A 20,665-nucleotide genomic window follows, 5' to 3' on the forward strand; every position below is an offset into this window, starting at 1 on the left:
CCAGAGGCACTTTACAGAATCCTCTCACCCTGCAATGCTGAAGCCATCTGCGCGCTCAGAGAGCCCAGGCCATGAAAAACAAGCCGTGCGCCGCGGTGTGACCTTTCACTGTCCTAACTATAATATTATCATAGCACCAGAGGTCTGGCTGCCTCTCTCCCTGCGCAGGGATTCGGTGTCCATATGAATGAGTGGGGGATCATATATACAAGCTCATGTAGCTATATGGATAACTGCTACTCAGCACTAACTCAATCACTTTATCTCCTTGTTTGCGTTGGAATAAGGAGGAATTGTATGAGGAATAATGAGGCGCACTGACAAAGACACAGATTTGTCAGTTTTGCCAAATTAATAAAATTAAATACAAATAAAATGAATGGAAAAAACTAATCGGAAAAAAACACGCCCCCCTTACGCATTAGAAGGACAATAATAGTCACCAGAACCAAGGAACGGGTGTTTTCAAAAATGGAGTTTGAAGTTACAAGGAAGGTTTGTACAGGAAGGGGGCGTGTCTGATAAAATGATTATCAAATATCTAAATACTGAATCAAACAACTTAAAAACTGTCTGGGATGAAACACAAAAGTCTGAGTAGATGTTAAAATGACGCAAAACACAGTGAAATATCCCTTTAGGGCCTTTTGTACTTTGATTACTCTTACTTTGGTAGGGTAAGTATTTAAATATGATTATTAGAGTACAGGCCTCCGAGTACTTCTCCCACCACAGTGCGAATGACTCAGCAATGTCTTCAAGAAGTGGCAGCGCTACAAGTTAGCACAGTGTCGAGGATTTGTTCAACTTTGTAGGTGGAATTACAGTGCAAATCTCCGAAGCATTTAATGCGGCCATGGGATTAAACACAACTATCTGTCAATACTAAAGGCCCCGGCAGCTGGCACTAATTGAGTGAAAGGAATTATGGGTAGTAGCTTGGCACGCGGCTGCCTTGGCTTGCCAACCGACGTCCCACTCCGGCACGCAGGGCTACAATAAGACTGGAAGGGTGGCAAAAGATACTGTAGCTGTTGGACATAAGTCAAGCCAGGAGTCACATGTCACTCTGAAATGCAAAGAGCAACAGGCATTTGTGTGAGAGTGCCCTTGTTTGTGTGATTAAAACAAACATTGTCATTTTAAACCACAACCCTGAGAGTACACCAACATACAGGACGTCTTTCTAAATCATTAAAGAGAGAGTGGTGTGTGTGGAATAGTGAACGTACTGTAGGGGAGTTCAAGATTTGGCTTGGGTCCATTTCAATGAAATCTTAATTTCATGTGTGGACAGAGTGGGCCACTGAGCAAAAACAAACAAACAATCAATGTTCTCATTCTGGAGAGAGTTGAAACCGCAGTCATTATGTTACATGGAGACTGTTGACACGTGCTATTTCATTTCCCTGCTATTTGGAGCCAAGTTGTGACCTTATGCAGCCTGACACATCTAAACACTGTGACTTATTTGACTTACATTGACTTGCGTTGACTCAATAGATCTGCTCGTGCTAGTCTCGTCGCTCTCAAACATTTTCATGTGAAGGAGCTCCAAATTGATCCAGATTTGACAGCAGACCCCCCATCTGAAAAGATTGTGTGCCAGGGAACCCCATAAGAGAAGATTTGTGTAAAAGGTTTCAAAATTATTAAAACTTTCTTTTCTTTTTTCAAGATCATTTAAAAAAAAAAGTAGGTGATCTTCGGAAACAAATTTGTTTATTAGTTCATAGAACACCTGGAACAGATCATTTTAATGGCTGTGCATTGGTTTTTGTATAACAGAATATTTCCAGACTTTACAAAACGACTTCAACACGTTTTGAAATGTGTCGTTAACTGCTTTAACCGCATCATCCGTATTCTGGGGAAAATAGCAGATCTATTTTATTTTATGTTGCAAGCTTGTAGATCGGAAACATATTTAATGTAGAACGAAAACAGAAATGTCACTAGTTCAGAGCCCCGAGGGACTCCGATCAACGAAGTATAGCGTTTAAAGTCGATAAACAAACCCAACAACTTTGTCATAGTTGTAGCGGTGTGAGCCGCAGCAGGGCCGTGGCCTCGGCCTCGTTGTCGGGTATGTCACAGAGATGCTGCAGCAGTGGCCGCCCGTGGATGCAAGCGTGGCCGGCGGTGGTGTCGCCCAGCTGGCGCTCCATGCGAAGCAGGATGCCCTTCACATCGTCCTGGCTGAGGTGTGTGGGCAGCTGACGGGCCAATCGAACTGCCTCGCCCTGCGAGGGGGACAGTCACAAAACAATGTCACATGATGTACAAGTACACACAAAACACTAGTGTGTCGCAGGGACTCGCTCTATGCACAGCAGCCATAGTATCACTTCCTTCACAGGTGTTACCAGTGATACGAATGAAGGCTCTGTTCCATTTAGTGTAGCACAGTAGTTCTCAGATTTTTGAATTTCAGATTTCCACGACCCCCATAACTCTGAGAGTGTACAAATGGAACCAAATGGACCCGTAAGTCCATTTGGTTCCATTTGTACACTCTCAGAGTTACACACCCGTAAAGGGCCATTTGGGAGTGTTTCCAGTGAGCCAACATGCACAATATCAGCACCCTGACTCCGTCTGACCAGAATGGAACAGAGCCTTCATTAGTATCATTGATAACACCTGTGAATGTCTTAAAATATGGCTGCTGTGCATAGGGCCTATAGTCTTTGGTATGACTCGGCCGGGGGATTGAACCCCTGACCTCACAGTCTGAGGCACCGACACTCTAACCACAAGGCCGCTGTGCTTACTTGTAACGTAAGAGTATTTCTATATTGTGGCATTGCTTTAATTTAAAGTGATAGTTCACCGCCAAAATGGCTTTTTTTCTATCGATTAGTCACCCCATGGAGACTTGAATTCATGGATATTTTTTTGTTTTTGCCGCATTCCTAAATAATTAGATGACCAGCAGCGGTTCCGGTAGGAGACACAAAGAGTCTCCTTTGTGTCTCCTACCGGAACCGCTGCCTACCGGTCATCAAATTATTGGCTTAGGAATGCGACAAAAACGAAGAAATATCCCTGAATTCAAGTCTCCATAGGGTGACTAATCTATAGGAAAAAAAATGTTTTGGGGTGAACTTTCCCTTTAAGAAAAGTCGTCCTCACCTGCAGGTAGTTAGTGACTTTGAGCGGCCTGCACTCGCGCACCGTCTGAGCGCTCCTGTGGAGAACGGCGCTCAGTATCTCCCTCAGGTCTTCCACTCCGATGAACGGCACGCAGTCCGCCATGGCTGTCACTTCCAGATGGCCGTCGGCTGGGCCAAAACAAGCACACAACAAGGATTAATACACTACAGACGCCATTACTATCTCCAGGAAATAATAATAAATAAATATTGGGGCTTGCGCCCGGACGGGGCGACCCAAGTCAAACACTGTGGCGTTCCAAATGGAGTGTTAAATGGCTGTTACAAGGCCTCCGCAGGCCGGGAAGGAAGTTGTCATGTAGGGAGAGAGAATGATAGCTCCGCTCTGCAGCTGAGGAACTCCTCTGTCCATGAAGAATGACTGCACACAGCACACAACTCACAGCTCTGACAAATGACTCTGGAAACTAACTGAGCTGCGGACGGGATGGGTATTCAAGTCTAGAGATGCTGAAATTGTTAGGATGTTTTCATGCATATATTTAGTGTTCTGGTGAAGGGGGGCAGACTGGCCTCGTAGCTGGACTGCAGGTTTGATTTCTGTTAACACGTTTGTCTGTCTAAGTCAGGGGTGGGCAACTTTGATGATGGAGAGGGCCACTATATTTCCACACTCACTCCAGAGGGCCACATTGCATATACTGTCGGGCAGACTCTCTCTCTTTTTTCGTAAATGAATGCCGTACTTCGCCATTCTATGTCACACAAAAGTAGCAAAAATAGCCAATCTACAGTACAAGCTCAAAACGTGTCGCAGTGCAATGAGTTTTGAGCTTGTAGATCTGCTTTTTTTTAATTGGAATCCTGTATTTATTTTTGCTATTTTTTTTATTTCAAATGCATTAGTTATACTTTTGTTAACTTTATGAACTTAAATACAAATACTTTAGACATAAAAAAGACAATATAATTTTAATACTAGTCATTTAAGCTACTAATATAGACTGAAGTAATTAAAGCGGGTCATGTTTGCATGTTTGCATGTTTGGAATTGTAAGAGCTGAAATCAATAATATATCAGTATTCCGATATTAACCTGCGGGCCGCATTAAGTGAAGGTGGGGGCCACATGTATGACCATGCACAGTTGCCCATGTATGGTCTAAGAGTGCTCTTGAGCAAGACCGGTCCCTCAGGTCCCAATTCCAAACAGGGTGCACTGCTATCATTCGCGCAGAGAGAAGCACTTGCGCTTAGACCAGCATTTAGTTAGTCTTATCAGCCGGCGCAGTGGCGGTGCAGGTATTTCCTTAGACAGCGCAATGCTCGAGGCATTAACAGGACACCATGAAATGCGGGGTTCCCGACACACGGAGTGCGCAGCGATCCATCATGTTTTTAATAAGTGGTTTAAAAACAACCTAACTGAGAGTTAGGCTAAATCAAATTAAAGAATTTGCTCATAATAACATAGTATCCATGTACTGTATGTACAGACAGTTGGATATGAGGCTGATATACTGTATGAACAACAGTAGTTATGTGGATAATAATGTGCAGTCAATTAACAGTGCATATAAGCAGTATTCCCTATGTGAACAGTGACACATTTACAGCAGTTGACGTAACTAGGCAACTTACTGTAAGTCATGGTACTTAGAAAGCGTGCAGCCTTGCGCACCAAGTCTATATTTTATTACGACCTCATGTTGTGTCAATCACATTTACAAACCACACACCACCTCCGAAATATATTCGCCTGTCATAAAATGTTTCGTATCTGATTCACTTTTTGCATCATCTTTTCTGTATGTTGCAGTAATGCGAGGCAGTGAAGAATGAAGAACTGAAGAATGAAACCTGTGTATTAAGGAAAGGCTCATTGCCTAGCGCACACTTTTCTAATGTGATGATACAATTTGGAATGCCAATTAAACAAAGTGTGTGTGTGTGTGTGACGTGTGTGTGTGTGTGTGTGTGTGTGTGTGTGTGTGTGTGTGTGTGTGTGTGTGTGTCTACAGCCAGCCGCTGTCAGGATCGTGGAATTAGTGGTCTTCTTTTTAAATGTAGCTTCAGTATAGTAAAGCATTAAACTGGGCCAATGAAAATACCAAACTCATCCTGAGATCTTTACGCGATCTCAGGATGGACCCAATATTTCCTTTTTAGCGGCGCTAGCCGCTCTATACCTTTAGGTATAGAGCGGATATTAGCCCTCTATACCTGGCTTTTGCGTCAACGTTCTGATTGGTCAGGCTCGCCAAGGTTCTGATTGGTCAGGTCCGTCAACGTTCCGATTGGTCAGGCCCGTCAAGGTTCTGATTGGTCAGGCCCGTCAAGGTTCTTATTTGTCAGGCATTTTTTACTCTGTTTTCAACAAGTGAGAGGGCCACACAATCACCCTCACTGCTTGATGACTCAGTTTTGTTCTGCAAGATTTCTGCAACTAATAGATTGAGGGCGTTTCAAATGAGAGAAATGAGAGTGTACAAATGTACAGAGTTATTGGGGTCCTCCTTGAAATTAAAAAAGTTTGAGAACCACTGATTTACACCCCCTTTAATGGTTGGAGGAATTGTGCAACCAAAGCCTCCTACAGTACATGCTGGAAATTCACACACACCCAGGCTGGCCGTGCAAAGTCCTAATTCTGAGGAATTCCAAAAGCTCAAGCGTTCATCACCTGCAGCCTGGGGTGGGGGCGGGGGGGGGGCGGGGGCACAGCACCTGCTGCTGACAGACCCCCAGAGTCTGGCACAGGGACAACGTCAACCGAGGTGACCCACACTACAGCACCACCACCAACCAGGACAATCCATACAGGACCTGATGTGAAAACCAGTAACTACTTAAACCCTAATATAGGGCTATATTATGTTCAAAAACCTAAACCGGGAACCTTAATCACTTAAATCCAATTTAAAAATGACTGAAAATAGTCGATCAACAAGAGCTTGTAGATCTGCTATAACTGTGACAATTTGGTAGTGAATGATGAAAACGGCGACCTTTTAGTGTTTTTGAGAAATTTGTCAGGACTCACTGAGATCAGCTTGAAATCAGGACGATCCCTTGCAAACCGGGACCTTTGGTCACCGTAATCAAATATCTAACTTGAATTTTGTAATAATGGAAGTCAGAGGGGCTTGGATAGGGCTGCCTGAAGCCTTGCCCAAATTTGGAGTCATACTTTGAACTCACCTAACCCCTGCTCATTATGCTAAGGGTGGGATGGCTCAGGATAGAGGACAGAGTAAAGCAACTTGCAATAGGCAATACCCATGTCCCTTAGTAGTTAGACAACTTCAATAGCGTAAAAGACACACCTAGGCACAACACCAGAGCCCCACTGATCTCACTGCACCCAGTTTCGGCACAAAAACGGGGTCAAATTCGTTCTACTGCTATGCCGCCAGTCGCCAGAATGTGGAATGTCTTCCAACAGCAACAGGCAAAAAAAAAAGTGTGACTCCGTACCCTCCTTCAAAACCGCTCTAAAAGAGCACCTACAGGTGGCTGCAAATTGTAACTGGCCCCTGTAAAAAGCTCTTCACCGGAACTTACACCCCCCCACCAACTGTCTACTGTACATATCTTTCTTTTTATATTACTACTCGTATATATGATGTGCATATTATTGTTTGTCTTTAAATGTCTCGCTGAATTGAATACACAGGACCTTAATCGAAACAAGCCCTGAGGGCTTATCTTGGTGATCCTTTAGCATTCTTTTGTATAAATCTGTGCCACCGTGCCTTGTTTTTGCAAACTGTTAATATAAAGTATTCAATCAATCAATCATAAGATGTCATACAGTAGATTACTGACGTCACAGGCTGACCACATGAAGTCACGCTGTACACATTATGTAGCTCTCAAGACACGTATGATTCTCTTTTTCCCCATAAAGTGTTTTATCATCCCATGTTAAAATTGCCTTGAGGGTGGGTCGACCGTGGACGGTGGATGTCCCAAACGTAACATCCGGACTTGCGAGGCGCCCTGTCGCTCCAATCTGCACCAAGCTGGGCAGAGAGACTGTTAAGGGGTCTTCCATGAGCATAGTCACACCAGGGGTCACATAATTATGGCCCTTGGGGGCCCACATTAGGGCCCCACTGGGGCCACAGGCAAACTTGGCTAAATTACACACATATGGGTCACTACAGCAGTGTTACAGCTGTGTTTAACACTTCAAATGGCCATAACTCCGTGACCTGTTGCTCTGATCAGCGCAATGTAGAACTAGATTTGAAGGCCGCAAAGCTAGTTCTTCAAAAATAGCCAATCTACAAGCCCATAACGTGGCTCATTTTGGCAAGTATAATAATCCGACTCTGTCACAAACAATCAAATGGACTGTAATCCTGTTCCTCAGGACTGTATGTTTGACATTTGTAAATGATGGCTGAACTATGACATTAGTTATGGTCATTGTGTGTGTGTGTGTGTGTGTGTGTGTGTGTGTGTGTGTGTGTGTGTGTGTGTGTGTGTGTGTGTGTGTGTGTGTGTGTGTGTGTGTGTGTGTGTGTGTGTGTGTGTGTGTGTGTGTGTGTGTGTGTGTGTGTGTGTGTGTGTGTGTGCGCGCGCGTACACGCATGAGTGAGTGAACCATGACATTAGTGGTGGTCAGTGAGTTCAGTATTTTGCTCATTAAACTGGACAATGCTTTAGTTTAACCTTTAAACAGTGTGAACCACGTGATAAGAAAGGCTTGTTGGAGGAGACCAGAGCCCCATGTCAAACACTGATTGATGAATAAATGTCCACCATTCTGTTGATGTCGGGCACAAACCTCTAATATTTTCATAATTCATTGCCCTACTTTGTCATGTAAGAGCAAAACTCATAGAATTTGATGATCTACAAGCTCAATAAATGTCAGGGTTTGTTGACGGAATGTGATTTTTTCCCCCCACCAAATGGTGTCGCGAGTCATCGTTGCGACAATGACTGTCAAACAGGGTTTTGATACTCCATACTGTTTGCCTTCAAACATATATGGGTGGGGCCTATTTCTTGCATAAAACACCATACTGTATATCATAAACACAACATCCAATCATACCCAAATTGATATCACATGCACTTTCACTTAACCACAAACTCGAACAATTCTATTTCCCCCTCAGCTTTCTTGTGTCCTGACTGCTGCACCCCACAACAGACGCGGCCCTGGGTAGGCAACCTGCCCTGGCGGAGGTCTGCGCTCAGAGGAGCGCACTCTAGTTCTAGTTGAGTATATTTTTCTGTGAATCTCTCAGTTGTGTTCATTGAAATAAACATCATGTGTGATGGAAATCGAACAATTTGATTCCTCCTTCAGTTGCAGATGAAGAGTCACGTGAAATTAATTGGTTGAGAGTGGGGAGAATGACGGACGAAATCAAACAGAAATTGTTCCCACATAATACCAATATGGAAGTGGATTAACGGCGGGAAGTGGGAAAGTTGTATGTTGATGTGTGTGTAAATAACTCAGTAATGAATGAATGAAAGAATGCTGAGTCAGTTAACCCTATACACTTTTTTGGACCGGGGCCGCCATGGGGTCTGTACTTGGTCCTATCCCCCTTTTCCCCTCAAGTCAACACCAAATCTCTTTGCCAAAAATAGCCTGTACGCATTCGCTTGTTATGACATGCCCAGAATAGGCAAGCTAGGGTTCATGCGGTCAATTCATTGATTAATTAAATCATCAGAGGAATGCCAGAGTCAGTTAACCCAGCATACGAGGGCTGGAATCATAGGAGGTTGAAATGTTCTTGGTTACCTGGAGCGAGTGTGATTTTGAAGCCGTTCGCTAGCAGCCTGGGATCGGAGAAGGAGAGGCTCCCGTCGAGCTCACAGCTGTCCTTCTCCATGCCGCACAGAGCCTGGGTGAACTCGGCCCCCCCGAGGACACTAGAGAAAGACACCAAAATGTTTACCGTGCTCCGAATTATAGCAGCTTAACAGGACACTTGGATTAGGACGCATCTGTGTCCATTCTTAGAATACCGTCTCTGTATTCTAAGGAACTGAGGGAGTAACAGGGGTTGTCAGTGTAGTATGTAACTAGATCTTACCCAGTGTTGGAGAGTATGAAATAAAAGTACTTATCTCCATATTCTAACCTTTTGTGTTTTTTCGTAAATTAATGCCCTACTTGATCATACTACAGCGTCACACAAAAGCATCAAAAGTAGCAGATCTACAAGCGTCGCGTTTTGAGATTGTAGATCTGCTACTTTTGCTATTTTTGAAATTTGAATCCTGAAAAGTAACAGTTTTGGACATATGTGGGTTTCCACCCGACAGAGATGATTTACTCAAGTACTGTACTTAAGTACAATTCTGAGGTACATTACTTGAGTATGTACATTTTTCAATATTTTATACTTCTACTCCACTACAATTATTTGACAGCTTTAGTTACTAGTTACTTTGCAGATTTAAGTAATTATTACAAAACATACACTAACCAATTACTGTAAGCCCTATTTTATACTGCGGCTATTCCAAAAATAGCTGATCTACAAGCTCACAATCCAGTGCATCAATGCAATGCAACATGATATGTAGATGCTACTATTTTCGAATAAAGTTTCACAAATGTAAAATGTTTTTCGTACTTTTGCTTTGGTACTGTAAGTATATTTTGATGCCAATGCGTTTGTACGTTTAATTCTGAAGCCTTTTCTTTTTGCAACAGAGTATTTCTGCATTGTGGTATTGGTGCTACAGAGTAATTCTTCTACCACGGCGCGTAGGTGAGAAGCGGATGATATCTTACCCATCTGTTAAGTGCACGGGGTCGCGCAGACTCACTGCTGGGAGTATATTATTCTCTACGAGTCTCTTAAACAGCAAGGCCTCTTCCACCCGAAATGGATTTAACAACATGAGGCTTGGCCCACGTAAAACCAGCCAGGCGCTCTGAGAGGCCAGCCGCTTTACAAGGCGGAGGCCCCGCGGCGCAGCCGTGCCCCCGCTCTGGGACCAGAGGCGACCGTGCCTCAGCCTGAGGTCGGCCACGCTGAAGGGGAGGGGCCGACAGGGCTTGGCGTCGGCGGGGGGCTTTCTGTTCTTCGGGGGCCGCGCTGCGTTGAAGAGCTCGTCCAGTAGCTGCTGGTGGTTGGGCGGCGCCTTGCGCTTGACTCCCTGAGGCCGGCTCTGTGGAGAGGCCGCACTCCGCTGCTTGTCGCCCTGTACAAGGCCTCCTGTCAGAGGTGGAGAACGTAGCTAAGTACTCAAGCAACTGTACTTTAAGCACAAGGACACTTTGGTAGAGGTGTGGGTTGTGTAGTTACCATGTCACGATGCCACTAGCTCAATCGGTGAGATATATGTTGTTCTGTTGATTACAATTTCGTTGATGTCGGGCAGAAACCTCCATACTTCAATTTTTTAAACTGTGCACACACATTCCCTGGATGCCAGAGCAGAACCAGTTGCCCACATTTTTTCACATTGGACAGTTATAGTGCCACCAGCAGGCCGATTTTTGCAAAACTCATTTTTGGCTATAATTCTTGCAGGTTTTGACCAAACATCACACAAATCGGTACACAGTGTCTCTATAGTCATGTGATCGATTGGCTAAGATTGGAAGAGTGGCTTGTTTTAACAAAATGCCTCAAATCATGAATGCAGCGTCCGATTGCTGTGAAAGGCTGAGGAAGAAATGCCACCCTTTTCACATTGGCCTATTATAGCACCACCAGGAGGCAGATTTTGTAACAGAGTGTTTGTACCTGATGAGAGCAGTTTGGAGCGCTGCTGCTCCTGCTGTTGTTTGGCCTTCTCCTCGTACCTGCATGTCCACACACATTGTTTATGTCACAGAGGTTGCAACACAATGTACACAATAAATAAACAACAACAAAACACGAGAAAGTTAAACGGGTCAAGTTGCTCGATGAAACTACGAGAGTTCATCCAGTCAGTCAGTCAGTCAGTCAGACAGACAGACAGAGCAATATATTCAAGTACAATATTGGTCTATAAATTAACATCGTAAATGTCTAGAATTAAAAAACAGATATACAGTATGTGCAATGTTTATTGATGATATGAGTATCCTTGTATTTGTTTATGTGGAGTTACTCCTTCAGTTTCTTAGAATACAGAGACGGTTTCCTGGAGTGGAGTTTAGGTGACGGAATTTGGGGGGCGGGGCAGATTTAGCTGTACACCAATTTTCTAAACGTATAAAACCTATTTATTGTTTATGAGAATGCCAAATTATAACATAAGTAGGGTCATTTTTTCCCTCCACATTATTTGAATATCCAGCATTTAAAATGATCTGTTACCCCTGCCTTTAGCTGACCTGTTGTAAGTGGTGTGAGTGCATAAGTGCAACGCCACTTAACAGTGGCGCTGAGAGGAGCCAAATATTTGACGCATCTTATTTCACGTTTAAAGACAGGGCAGGATTCTTAACAGATGTGTTTTTCCATACACTCCTCCATACCTTATATAAGTCCCTGCGTGCTGCTGATACACATTTTCCACCCTTAAAATTACTTTAAATTGGTATGCAGCAATCTAAGATAATTGGGTTGAAGTGTTTCAGTAATGACCGTATTTCATGATGCTAGTGAATAGATTTTAAAGATAAGATTATTTTTACTGGCCTGTCTGTGTGCATCTGGATCTTGTTTTGCTAATGATGTGAATTACTTACGGTAATTGCCTGTTTGATATATGGATTTTGTTATGATCCATACAGTTAAAATGATAAAGAACTGCTCTATGCCCTTTGACCCATTCATTCATATCACATAATTTGAGTCACCTAGATGACGCTCACTCTGCTCAGCTGGACCACAACTCCTTTATTAATTGCGATATATTAATGGGCATACTGTTAAGAAAATACAACTCCACGATCATGGCGAATACGATGCAATTATATATATATATATTTCTATATATATAGAAACCATGTCCAAAACTGTTAGTTTTCAGGATTCAAATTCAAAAGTAGCAAAAGCAGCAGATCTACAAGCTCAAAGCGCGTTGCTTCGTGCTGTGTTCGTTAAATAGTATTTCTAAATGAGGACCGCAACCTTTTACCTCCTCCTTGTTCCAGAGATCTCTGCAGAGACTCGTCGGTCGTCGTTTAAGGAAAAACAAAGCTTCAAGTGTCTAAATTAAAGAGCCCGGTGCCAATATTTTTTTTTATTGCAGATCTGCTACTTTTGAAGCTTTTGTGTGACACTATAATATGATCAAGTAGGGCTTTAATTTAATAAAAAGAAAAAAAAACTGTAGGAGTGTGAGTGCCTCCGTAGCTGAGGTAGTAGTGTAGGAGTGTGGGTGCCTCCGTAGCTGAGGTAGTAGTGTAGGAGTGTGGGTGCCTCCGTGGCTGAGGTAGTAGTGTAGGAGTGTGGGTGCCTCCGTGGCTGAGGCTGACAGAGGGTCCATGCGTTTGTGTACGGTCATGATTGGACAGCTGATAAGTAGGGCTGTCACGATTATGATATTTTAGTTGACGTTTAATTGTCATACAAATAATCGCGATTGACGATTTAATTGTGTGGCTTTTAGGCTTTGTGAACAAAAAAATCGCAAATCATTGCGATTATCTAATTAAATGCGATTACGCGATTATGTAATCGTGAGAGACCTATTCGGGGGTTAAACGCAGAGCGAACGTTTGTTAAACGAAACCAGCGATGACCATAAGGGCTGTGCATGCTCTGGATACATGGCATACTTTGGAAACATGGGAGATATTTCATTATGCTTGAAGAGCTGTTTTATGGCGGAAAAATATTGACTACCTCGTCTCATATTAGCCTCAGTTGTCTGTGGAAAATAGCAAACATAGCTCATATCAACTAAATTTCCAGGCTGTGTTTTACACATGCAAATGACAGCTCCCCACAAACCCTCCCAATCTTTCTGCCATGTGAATAACAAGAAGTGGAAACAAAATGTTTGGGCGTCGGTGGTCTGGAAACACACTTATAGCAGGGGTTCTCAAAGTGGGGTCCGGAGACCCCCCCTGGGGTCCTTGAAGGGGTTCCAGGGGGTCCCCAGCTGAATTATCTAATATAGCATCAAAAATCTGTTTAATTGCTTTGTAGATCTGCTATTTTCAAAAAAAAGAAAGGGGGGGGGTTGTTCCAGGGACCCCCCTGGCACAAAATCTTTTCAGAGTGGGTGCACACACGGGTAGGATCTACAGTAGGATTCTATGGGTGCCACCCAGGACCACGGACAGCAGCGCTGTTACAAAACGCACCTCAACCTAGTTTTAGGTATGATACGTTTTCTACTGACAGACGAGACCTACGTAGGCTTTCTGAGACAAGCAATAAATTCTCTCTCTCTCTCAAATCCACAGCTTTGCGAGAACGAGAGAGAAAGCGTGTGCGAGAGAGAGAGAGAGAGAGAGCATGTACATTGCAAGTCATGCGATTTGATTGGCTGATAATAAAAGCATAACGGGCACAAGGAATAAAAAATGTGTTTACGGCCGATCGACAGCAGAGAATTGTTGCACACACGCACATATACGCACACACACACTTTTAGTGTCCTATTCCAGTCCTATTTTAAAGCATGCACATGCGGGACTCGTGTATCCATGCGCCTGGTGTAGCCGGTATCATTGATATCAATTGGATCTCAACAAACGCGCTGTACGCGCCACGCATACGCTCACTTTGAAAAGTCTGGCCATTACAATGCATAGTGGGCGCTCCGCTTTTCTCTGTGGGTGCTTTGGCTCTGAGGCACCTATGGGTGGGGCTCTATGGGTGGGGCTCTGCTCACTTGTGTCGCTCGACGTCGCCGAGGTTTTCCCATCTGTGGTGGACTTCGGCGCTGATCTCCTGCAGGCTGGCGGCGGGCTTCTCCGCGAGGACCTGCGCTCGCGTCTCCCTGTCAAACAGCTCCGCCGGGGACAGGGGCGCTCTGGTGGCCCGCTGGCTGATCAGGTCATACGCCGTCAGGGACGCCCGTTTCTCTGTCACGCTGTTGAGGGACTTTTTGTTGGGGCTGACGCTCTGACCTCCGACCTCCGCTGAGAGAGTATAACAAATCAAATGAATATAAATGCCTTTTCAGGCTTTGTAAAACAAAACACAGGGCAGATATGTCAAATAAAAAGTAGAAAAAGTGCTCCTCGGAGCACAGGTCTCCCTCCGCCAGGTCAGGTTGCAAAATATAAACATGTGTTTCGCAAAAATCTGCCTTCTGGTGGCGCTATAGCAGGCCGATCTGAAAAGTTTGGGGCAGAGGTTCTGCTCTGGCATCCAGGGAGTGTGTTGCACAGTGCCGCAGATTAGCTGTTTACAGACGGAAAGATGGACACACACACACACACACACGGACGAACGGACAGGGGTCTCGGTCATGCCTTAGGCCTGGCGGAGACAATAACTTAAATATATAAAGAAATGACTGACAATGGCCGGCACCAATTATCAAAAATAAATAATGTACGGTGGCCAATACAGCCTATATAAATGGTGCATTTATATAGTGCTTTTATCCAAAGCGCTTTACATAGATTGTGCATTACATTCACCCATTCACACACACACATTCACACACCGATGGCAGAGGAAACCATGCAAGGCACCAACCTGCTCATCGGGAGCAATTAGGGGTTCAGCGTCTTGCTCAAGGACACTTCGACACTGACTCTGGGAGAGCCCGGGATCAAACTGGGAACCTCACGGTTCCCATCTGGCCGCTCTACCGGCCACTCTACCCCTGAGCCACTGACGCCCCCAATTAATTACGATCAGGCGATCGTGTAATAATTGTGACAAGGCCTTTTACCTGGGAGCTCCGTTGTAGTAGCAGTAGTAGTATCGTGGTGGTTTGTGGACACAGGTCGGTGGACTCTGACGGGTTCGAGGGGCTTCCCGGACACGGGGTCCGACAAGGCGGTGCCGGCGCTCCATGTCTCAGCAGAGGGTTGCTGCCGTTCTCTGGCCGCCTCCGGGCCCTCTGGGCCCTGGTTCTGGTCCTGGTTCTGTACAGACTCATCATCGTCTGCCAGTCTGTTCACCCAACTGCTTTCTATTGAACCACCTGGGTGGTCTGCGGCGGCTGTGGCATCGTCTCCGTCGTTCGAGTAGGGCTACATTTAAGTACAGCATTTAAGTTGACGATTAATTGTCACACGAATAATTGCGATTAACGATTTAATTGTATTTCTTTTGGCATTGTACACTTGGAACACATGAACACAGTTTTATGACAAATAACGTTAAATTACTGACACATTTAATCATTTTATTCTAAAAACAAAATAGTGGAAATCGCAGATCTAAAAGCTCACAACACGTCACCAAGTGACGTGTTGTGAGCTTGTAGATCTGCTATTTCTGCTACTTTTAGAACATTTTTGAAAAATGTATGAACATTTTTCAACATGAAAACGATTATGGCGAAATAATCAAATAATTACAATCAGGCGATTAAGTAATAATAGCGACAGGCCTACGTTCAAGAGGAGGGAAGTGTCGAACGAGTTGACGACCCAGTCCTCCGCTACGGAGGAAGAAGAACTGCTGTTAGCGGCACTCTGGTGCTTCACAGATGTGGCGCCGTGCGTCCCCAGAGACGTGACGTTGTTGTCTGTCCCCAGAGACTCTCTGTCTGAGCTCCTTATGTTGTGTTCTGCGGAGGCATCGGGGTGCAGGGGATCCGGTGTAGGGGTCCTGAAGGGGTGCAGGGGATCTGGTGTAGCAGGCCCGTCTGCGTGCAGGGGATCCGGTGTAGGGGTCCCGTCAGGCTGCAGGGGTCCCGGAGGTTCAGGAGATCTGTAGCCGTACAGAGAAACCAACATGGCCTCCACTGCTGTCAGCACAGCTTCCTGAATGACAACATGAGTGGAAGTGAACCTCCATTAAAACGGTTAAAATAAGCGTTCAACAGCTCTATATTCTGATAGCATAGCCATATAGCAATAGTCATTGCTATAGTGTTTGTTCAGTAACAGGGCCGTCTCCAGCACTTTAGTAAACACTGTTTACAGAATGTTATTCCTCATCAGTGTAGACGCTCAAATGATTATCATTATAGTTATCATGCTTGGTGTGAACAGCCCTTTATTGGCAATATTTCTGTCTGACATAACTGAGATAAATATACCTAGTTTACCACATATTTTATTATTAAATGATGATTCATCTCTAAACTCAACACTTAATAAAAAGAGAGTGTTTTGGCCGGCTTAACGGCAGCAAAGAAAATGCTCGTAATGAGATGGAAACCACCTCATAACCTTAGTATTCGTCGTTGGAAGCTGTCCTTCTACAGTACGAAGTCTTGACATTGGAGGCGTCCAGTGCTAGAGCACGGGGTGCAAGGACAGAATCGATCCAAACATTACTTACTGCAGCCCAGAAGGTTAAATCAGTACTCCACTAGGTTGAACACCTGAACTGTAATTCAGCATCAGAAAATGAGCAATAAGCATGTTTTGTTTTATTTATTTTTTCCCAGTTTCCCAAGCAGGATTAGAGGGTATCCAACAACATAATTAGGATTTGTTTTGGTTTTCATTGTATTATTTAAAAAAGATTGTGTTATATATGTATATACATCATGGTTATTCCTTTTCTTTAATGTTTATGCGAACCCGGGGGTCTGGTGAGGGGGTTAAGAAGCAGCCTGGGTTGTTTTGCAACCACAGGACCGCCAGAACATAGGAAGAGACTGTCACTACTGCCAGCAGGCAAACTGCATGAGTACATGAATACATTAATGACCACCGACAGACAATCTATGTACTGAAAAGATACACTTCTGTATGATACTGTGGGATTTTGTGTGAACTGTCTTTACTGCCCATACTCAGTGATGTGAACAATATGGAGATAAGAGGTTTTGTACCTTGTTGTGCAGCAGGACTTGGGTCTTGTCTGGGGTCAGGTTGACATCCAGGGCGGAGGGCGGGACGGTCACACTCAGCATGAGGGTGGGGTAACGGCTGGATGACACCTGGGGGTACTGGGCCAGGTAGCGCTGGCGCAGGAGCTGACAGGTTGAGGTGGCACGGTACGTTCACATGGGAAGGAGAGAAAACACAAAGGACTTGATGGGGTTGATATCAGTGATTCTCAACGAGTTTAATTTCAAGGACCCCCATCTTGATATACATTTGGCCACGGACCCCCATTTGATATTGTTTTTGTTTAGTTTTTTATCTCTGGGACCCCTGTACAATCCTCAGTGTTCATTTAAAGCTGCACTATGTAACTTTCCTCTTCTACCTCGGATTTGAACCCGGTTTCCTGCGCTGAATTTTTACCATTGAGCCAATAGAGCCTGCCTGCTTGCTCAGGGGATAAATTGAATCTTTTTTTTTTTTTACCTTTGTGTTTATTTGGAATTTTCAGCATGTTAGACAGGGGATCAACATCAGTTCATCATATCATATCGTTTCTACACATTCTTTCATTTGTATACTCCCCTGGGGGAAAAAACATCCTTTTATCGATTCACTTTTTTACATTTTCTGCCCCCACCCCCCCTCCCCTACTACTGGTTAGTGTCTTTACAGCATAAAACAAAATACAAAGGAAAAGAACATAAAATATATATATCCATATATACATCCATATACATGCATATTCATACCCATATACAAATCCATATATATACACATACATGTACACACCCATACATACATACATACATACATGCCCATATACACACAAAAAAGTTATAGAAATAAAGTAAAAATTGAACATACATCAAAAAATGATGGTTGAAAAGTAATGGATGAGTAATATTATTTAAATAATAATGAAAAAAGTAAAAGTAAAAAATAAAAGATAAAATAAAGGAAAAGGAAAAATATGAGAGAAAAGAAAAAAGAAAAAAGTCCCCCCCCCTCTCTCTCTTCTTAAATCTTAGCTTCAAGGCCTAGATAAATTGAATCTTGACCATCAGGTCAAAGTTTGTGTCATGTCTAGGTGAGACATGACCTTTGGCACTTTCTAAATACAACCATCCCAAAGTTCTATTGTGTTAACATACTGTACCATACAGATTGGACAAAATAGAATTGAATTCATTAAAAAAAAGTTACATAGTGCTGCTTTAACTCAGAGTTACAGACCTGTACAGGACCATTTGGTTCCTAACTATCAATCGTTTAAGTGGGGACCCCCCCCCCCCCGGAACCCCCTCTCGTGGACCCCCAGACCCCACATTGAGATTGTTAGATTTTTAAAAAAAAAGTAATTTGTATTTATTGCTTTGATCCTACCTTCATGATCTCTTTGTTGTGGACCGGTCGGTTGTTGATGAACAGGAAGGTTTTGTCGTAGCTGGTGGAGCTGGTAGAATTGTAGTCTGCTCCCGGCTTGGGAAAAAATCCATCCAACGAAATCTAGAAGGGACAAATATATAAATATATATATATATATATATATATATAATAATTAAAATGTTCCTGTTAGTTTGGATTTAATAACTCATTACTTTACCCTTTTACAATTACAATTACAATTAAAAAAACCATAGAGGAAGGAGACCACTGTCCACTGTATAATGCAAACATAGTTTGAATGCCTTCAAAGTAAACAGGCTCCTCAGGAAGAGTTATCATACTCGAAACACGTTGCTGAGTAGTCTGTATGTGTTAAGCCAAGTTTGTTCTTTTGCCTAAACAAAAAAGTAGAAAAATAGCTGTTTGAAGGCATTAAATCTATTTTTGCATTATACAGTGGTCTCTGTTGTTTTCTGCCTTGGATTTTTGCCTCCTTGGGAACCCTAGGACTTTCCACTTTTTTGTGACAATTACATTTAGCAGACGCTCTTATACTGAGTGACAAGTGTGAAACCACAGTAAACAGCATGACCCCTAGTCAACAGCGTAAATGGTCATATACCGTAATAATATAGAATTATTCTGCTTCCCTACTGTTAAACAGCTCGGGCTGGGAGCTCAAATCAATATCACGATTATGTAAAACCTTTGCCTCGATTACGATTAATGAACGATTATTTAAAAACCTAAACTAAAAATAGTGAATACAGCAGATCTACAAGCTCTTGACGTGTCGCATCAGGATGCAATGTGAGCTTGTAGATTGGGTATTTTTGTTATTTTTGATTAACTTACATAAGCAATACTAAGTCAGTTAGATCAGTGGTTCTCAAAGTGTGGTCCAGGGACCCTCAGGTTTCCATGGGGGTTTCCAAATGGACCCTTATATAGGTCTGTAACTCTGAGAGTGTACAAATGGAACCAAATGGACCTGTAAGGGTCCATTTGGTTCCATTTGTACACTCTCATTGTTACAAGTTACAAGGACCCCAATGGAAACAAACCATAGGCTTTCTTGGGTTTAAAATCCTTGCAGACTTTGTATTGAACTGTACTTTCCTGTGCTTTTTTTTTTAGAAAACTGCTAATTAAGTATTCAATCAATCAATCGGGGTCCTTGAAATAAAAGTTAAAGAACCACTAGGTTAGAGGTTCTAAAAGTTGATTTTGATATATTTCCGGTTCATTACCCAGCCTTAGCTTATACAGAGAGACGTGTGCAAAATGAGAGCAAACAGCATGAACCCTAGTCAACAAACGACAGGGTAAAGTGCTCATATAAGATTGCTCTGCGTTCCCAGCTGTTTAACAGCTCTACAAACACAGCTGATAACCCACGCATTCATTTGATTGAGAACATTTTGCTGAAATGAAGGCAAGGACCTTTATAAAACGATCAATATGAATATGCCATCATCATAACTTATAGCAATAACACCAGAGTTGACTTTTAGCGCTCAGCGGGGTCCGTCTAATTGTCGTTTTAACGACCACGCTAATTACTGGTTGTGAAACGTTGGACAGCAGGGGAGTGTACGTTACGTAGACTTAACCATTACGACATGTTCAATTACTGTGACACGGTTTGATCCAGTCCACTCACCCAACACCAGCACTTCTGGTCATGTACAGGCATTGGTTCTCAAAGTGGGGTCCGGGGACCCCAAGGGGTTCTTGGGGGGGGGCGGGGGGTCCCCAGCAAAATGAGTCAATATAGCATCATCACAATAATGTTTTACCACTTTAAAGCTGCTTTCCTCTGTATTTTTTCTCTGCTACCCCGGATTTGAACCCGGTTTCCTGCCGGAGCCTGCCTGCTTGCTCAGGGGATAAATTGTTTGACCTTCAGGTCAAACTTTGTGTCAGATCCTGTGTCTAGGTGAGACATGACCTTTGACACGATCCAAATGTCTCAATAGAAGAGCAGGGAGACAAAATACAACCACCCCAATTCTATAAGTTATATTGTATTAACATACTCTTCCATACAGATTGGACAACATTACAGTTTATTCATTAAAACAAGTTACACAGTGCTGCTTTAACCCTTATTTTATACTTTGGCAATTAAAAAATAGCAGATATACAAGCTCATAGCGTGGCACTTTGTGCCTTGCTATGGGCTTGTACAGTAAATCTGCTATTTTTGAAAATCTTTGAATATATACATTTATTTTTTAAAGTGATTTTTTTTTTACTCAAATCTTTACTTCCGGAGGTCCCTGAAAATATTTTTGAGATGAGGGTCCGGGCCGGT

General features: G+C 43.3%; 1 protein-coding gene across 2 annotated transcripts in view; it reads right to left on the reverse strand.

Moving 5' to 3' along the window:
• Nucleotides 1–1,711: 1,711 nt before the first annotated feature.
• Nucleotides 1,712–20,665, reverse strand: part of pms1 (PMS1 homolog 1, mismatch repair system component) — a 33,609-nt gene continuing 14,655 nt past the window's right edge. The window contains exons 8-17 of one of the 2 annotated variants that reach the window (XM_084085196.1): nt 18,346–18,468; nt 16,965–17,108; nt 15,571–15,942; nt 14,901–15,204; nt 13,887–14,136; nt 10,853–10,911; nt 9,892–10,315; nt 8,890–9,020; nt 3,136–3,284; nt 1,712–2,243 (exon numbers count right to left, since the gene is read on the reverse strand). In XM_084085196.1, coding sequence (XP_083941322.1) covers nt 2,031–2,243; nt 3,136–3,284; nt 8,890–9,020; nt 9,892–10,315; nt 10,853–10,911; nt 13,887–14,136; nt 14,901–15,204; nt 15,571–15,942; nt 16,965–17,108; nt 18,346–18,468 — 2,169 coding nt within the window. In that variant the 3' untranslated portion in view covers nt 1,712–2,030. Of the gene's footprint in view, nt 2,244–3,135; nt 3,285–8,889; nt 9,021–9,891; nt 10,319–10,852; nt 10,912–13,886; nt 14,137–14,900; nt 15,205–15,570; nt 15,943–16,964; nt 17,109–18,345; nt 18,469–20,665 lie in introns of both variants that reach the window. The other variant, XM_084085195.1, reaches the window with a different exon arrangement.

The sequence above is a fragment of the Gymnoscopelus microlampas genome (genome assembly GCF_963454915.1).
Source record: "Gymnoscopelus microlampas genome assembly, chromosome: 17".
Classification (NCBI taxonomy): domain Eukaryota; kingdom Metazoa; phylum Chordata; class Actinopteri; order Myctophiformes; family Myctophidae; genus Gymnoscopelus; species Gymnoscopelus microlampas.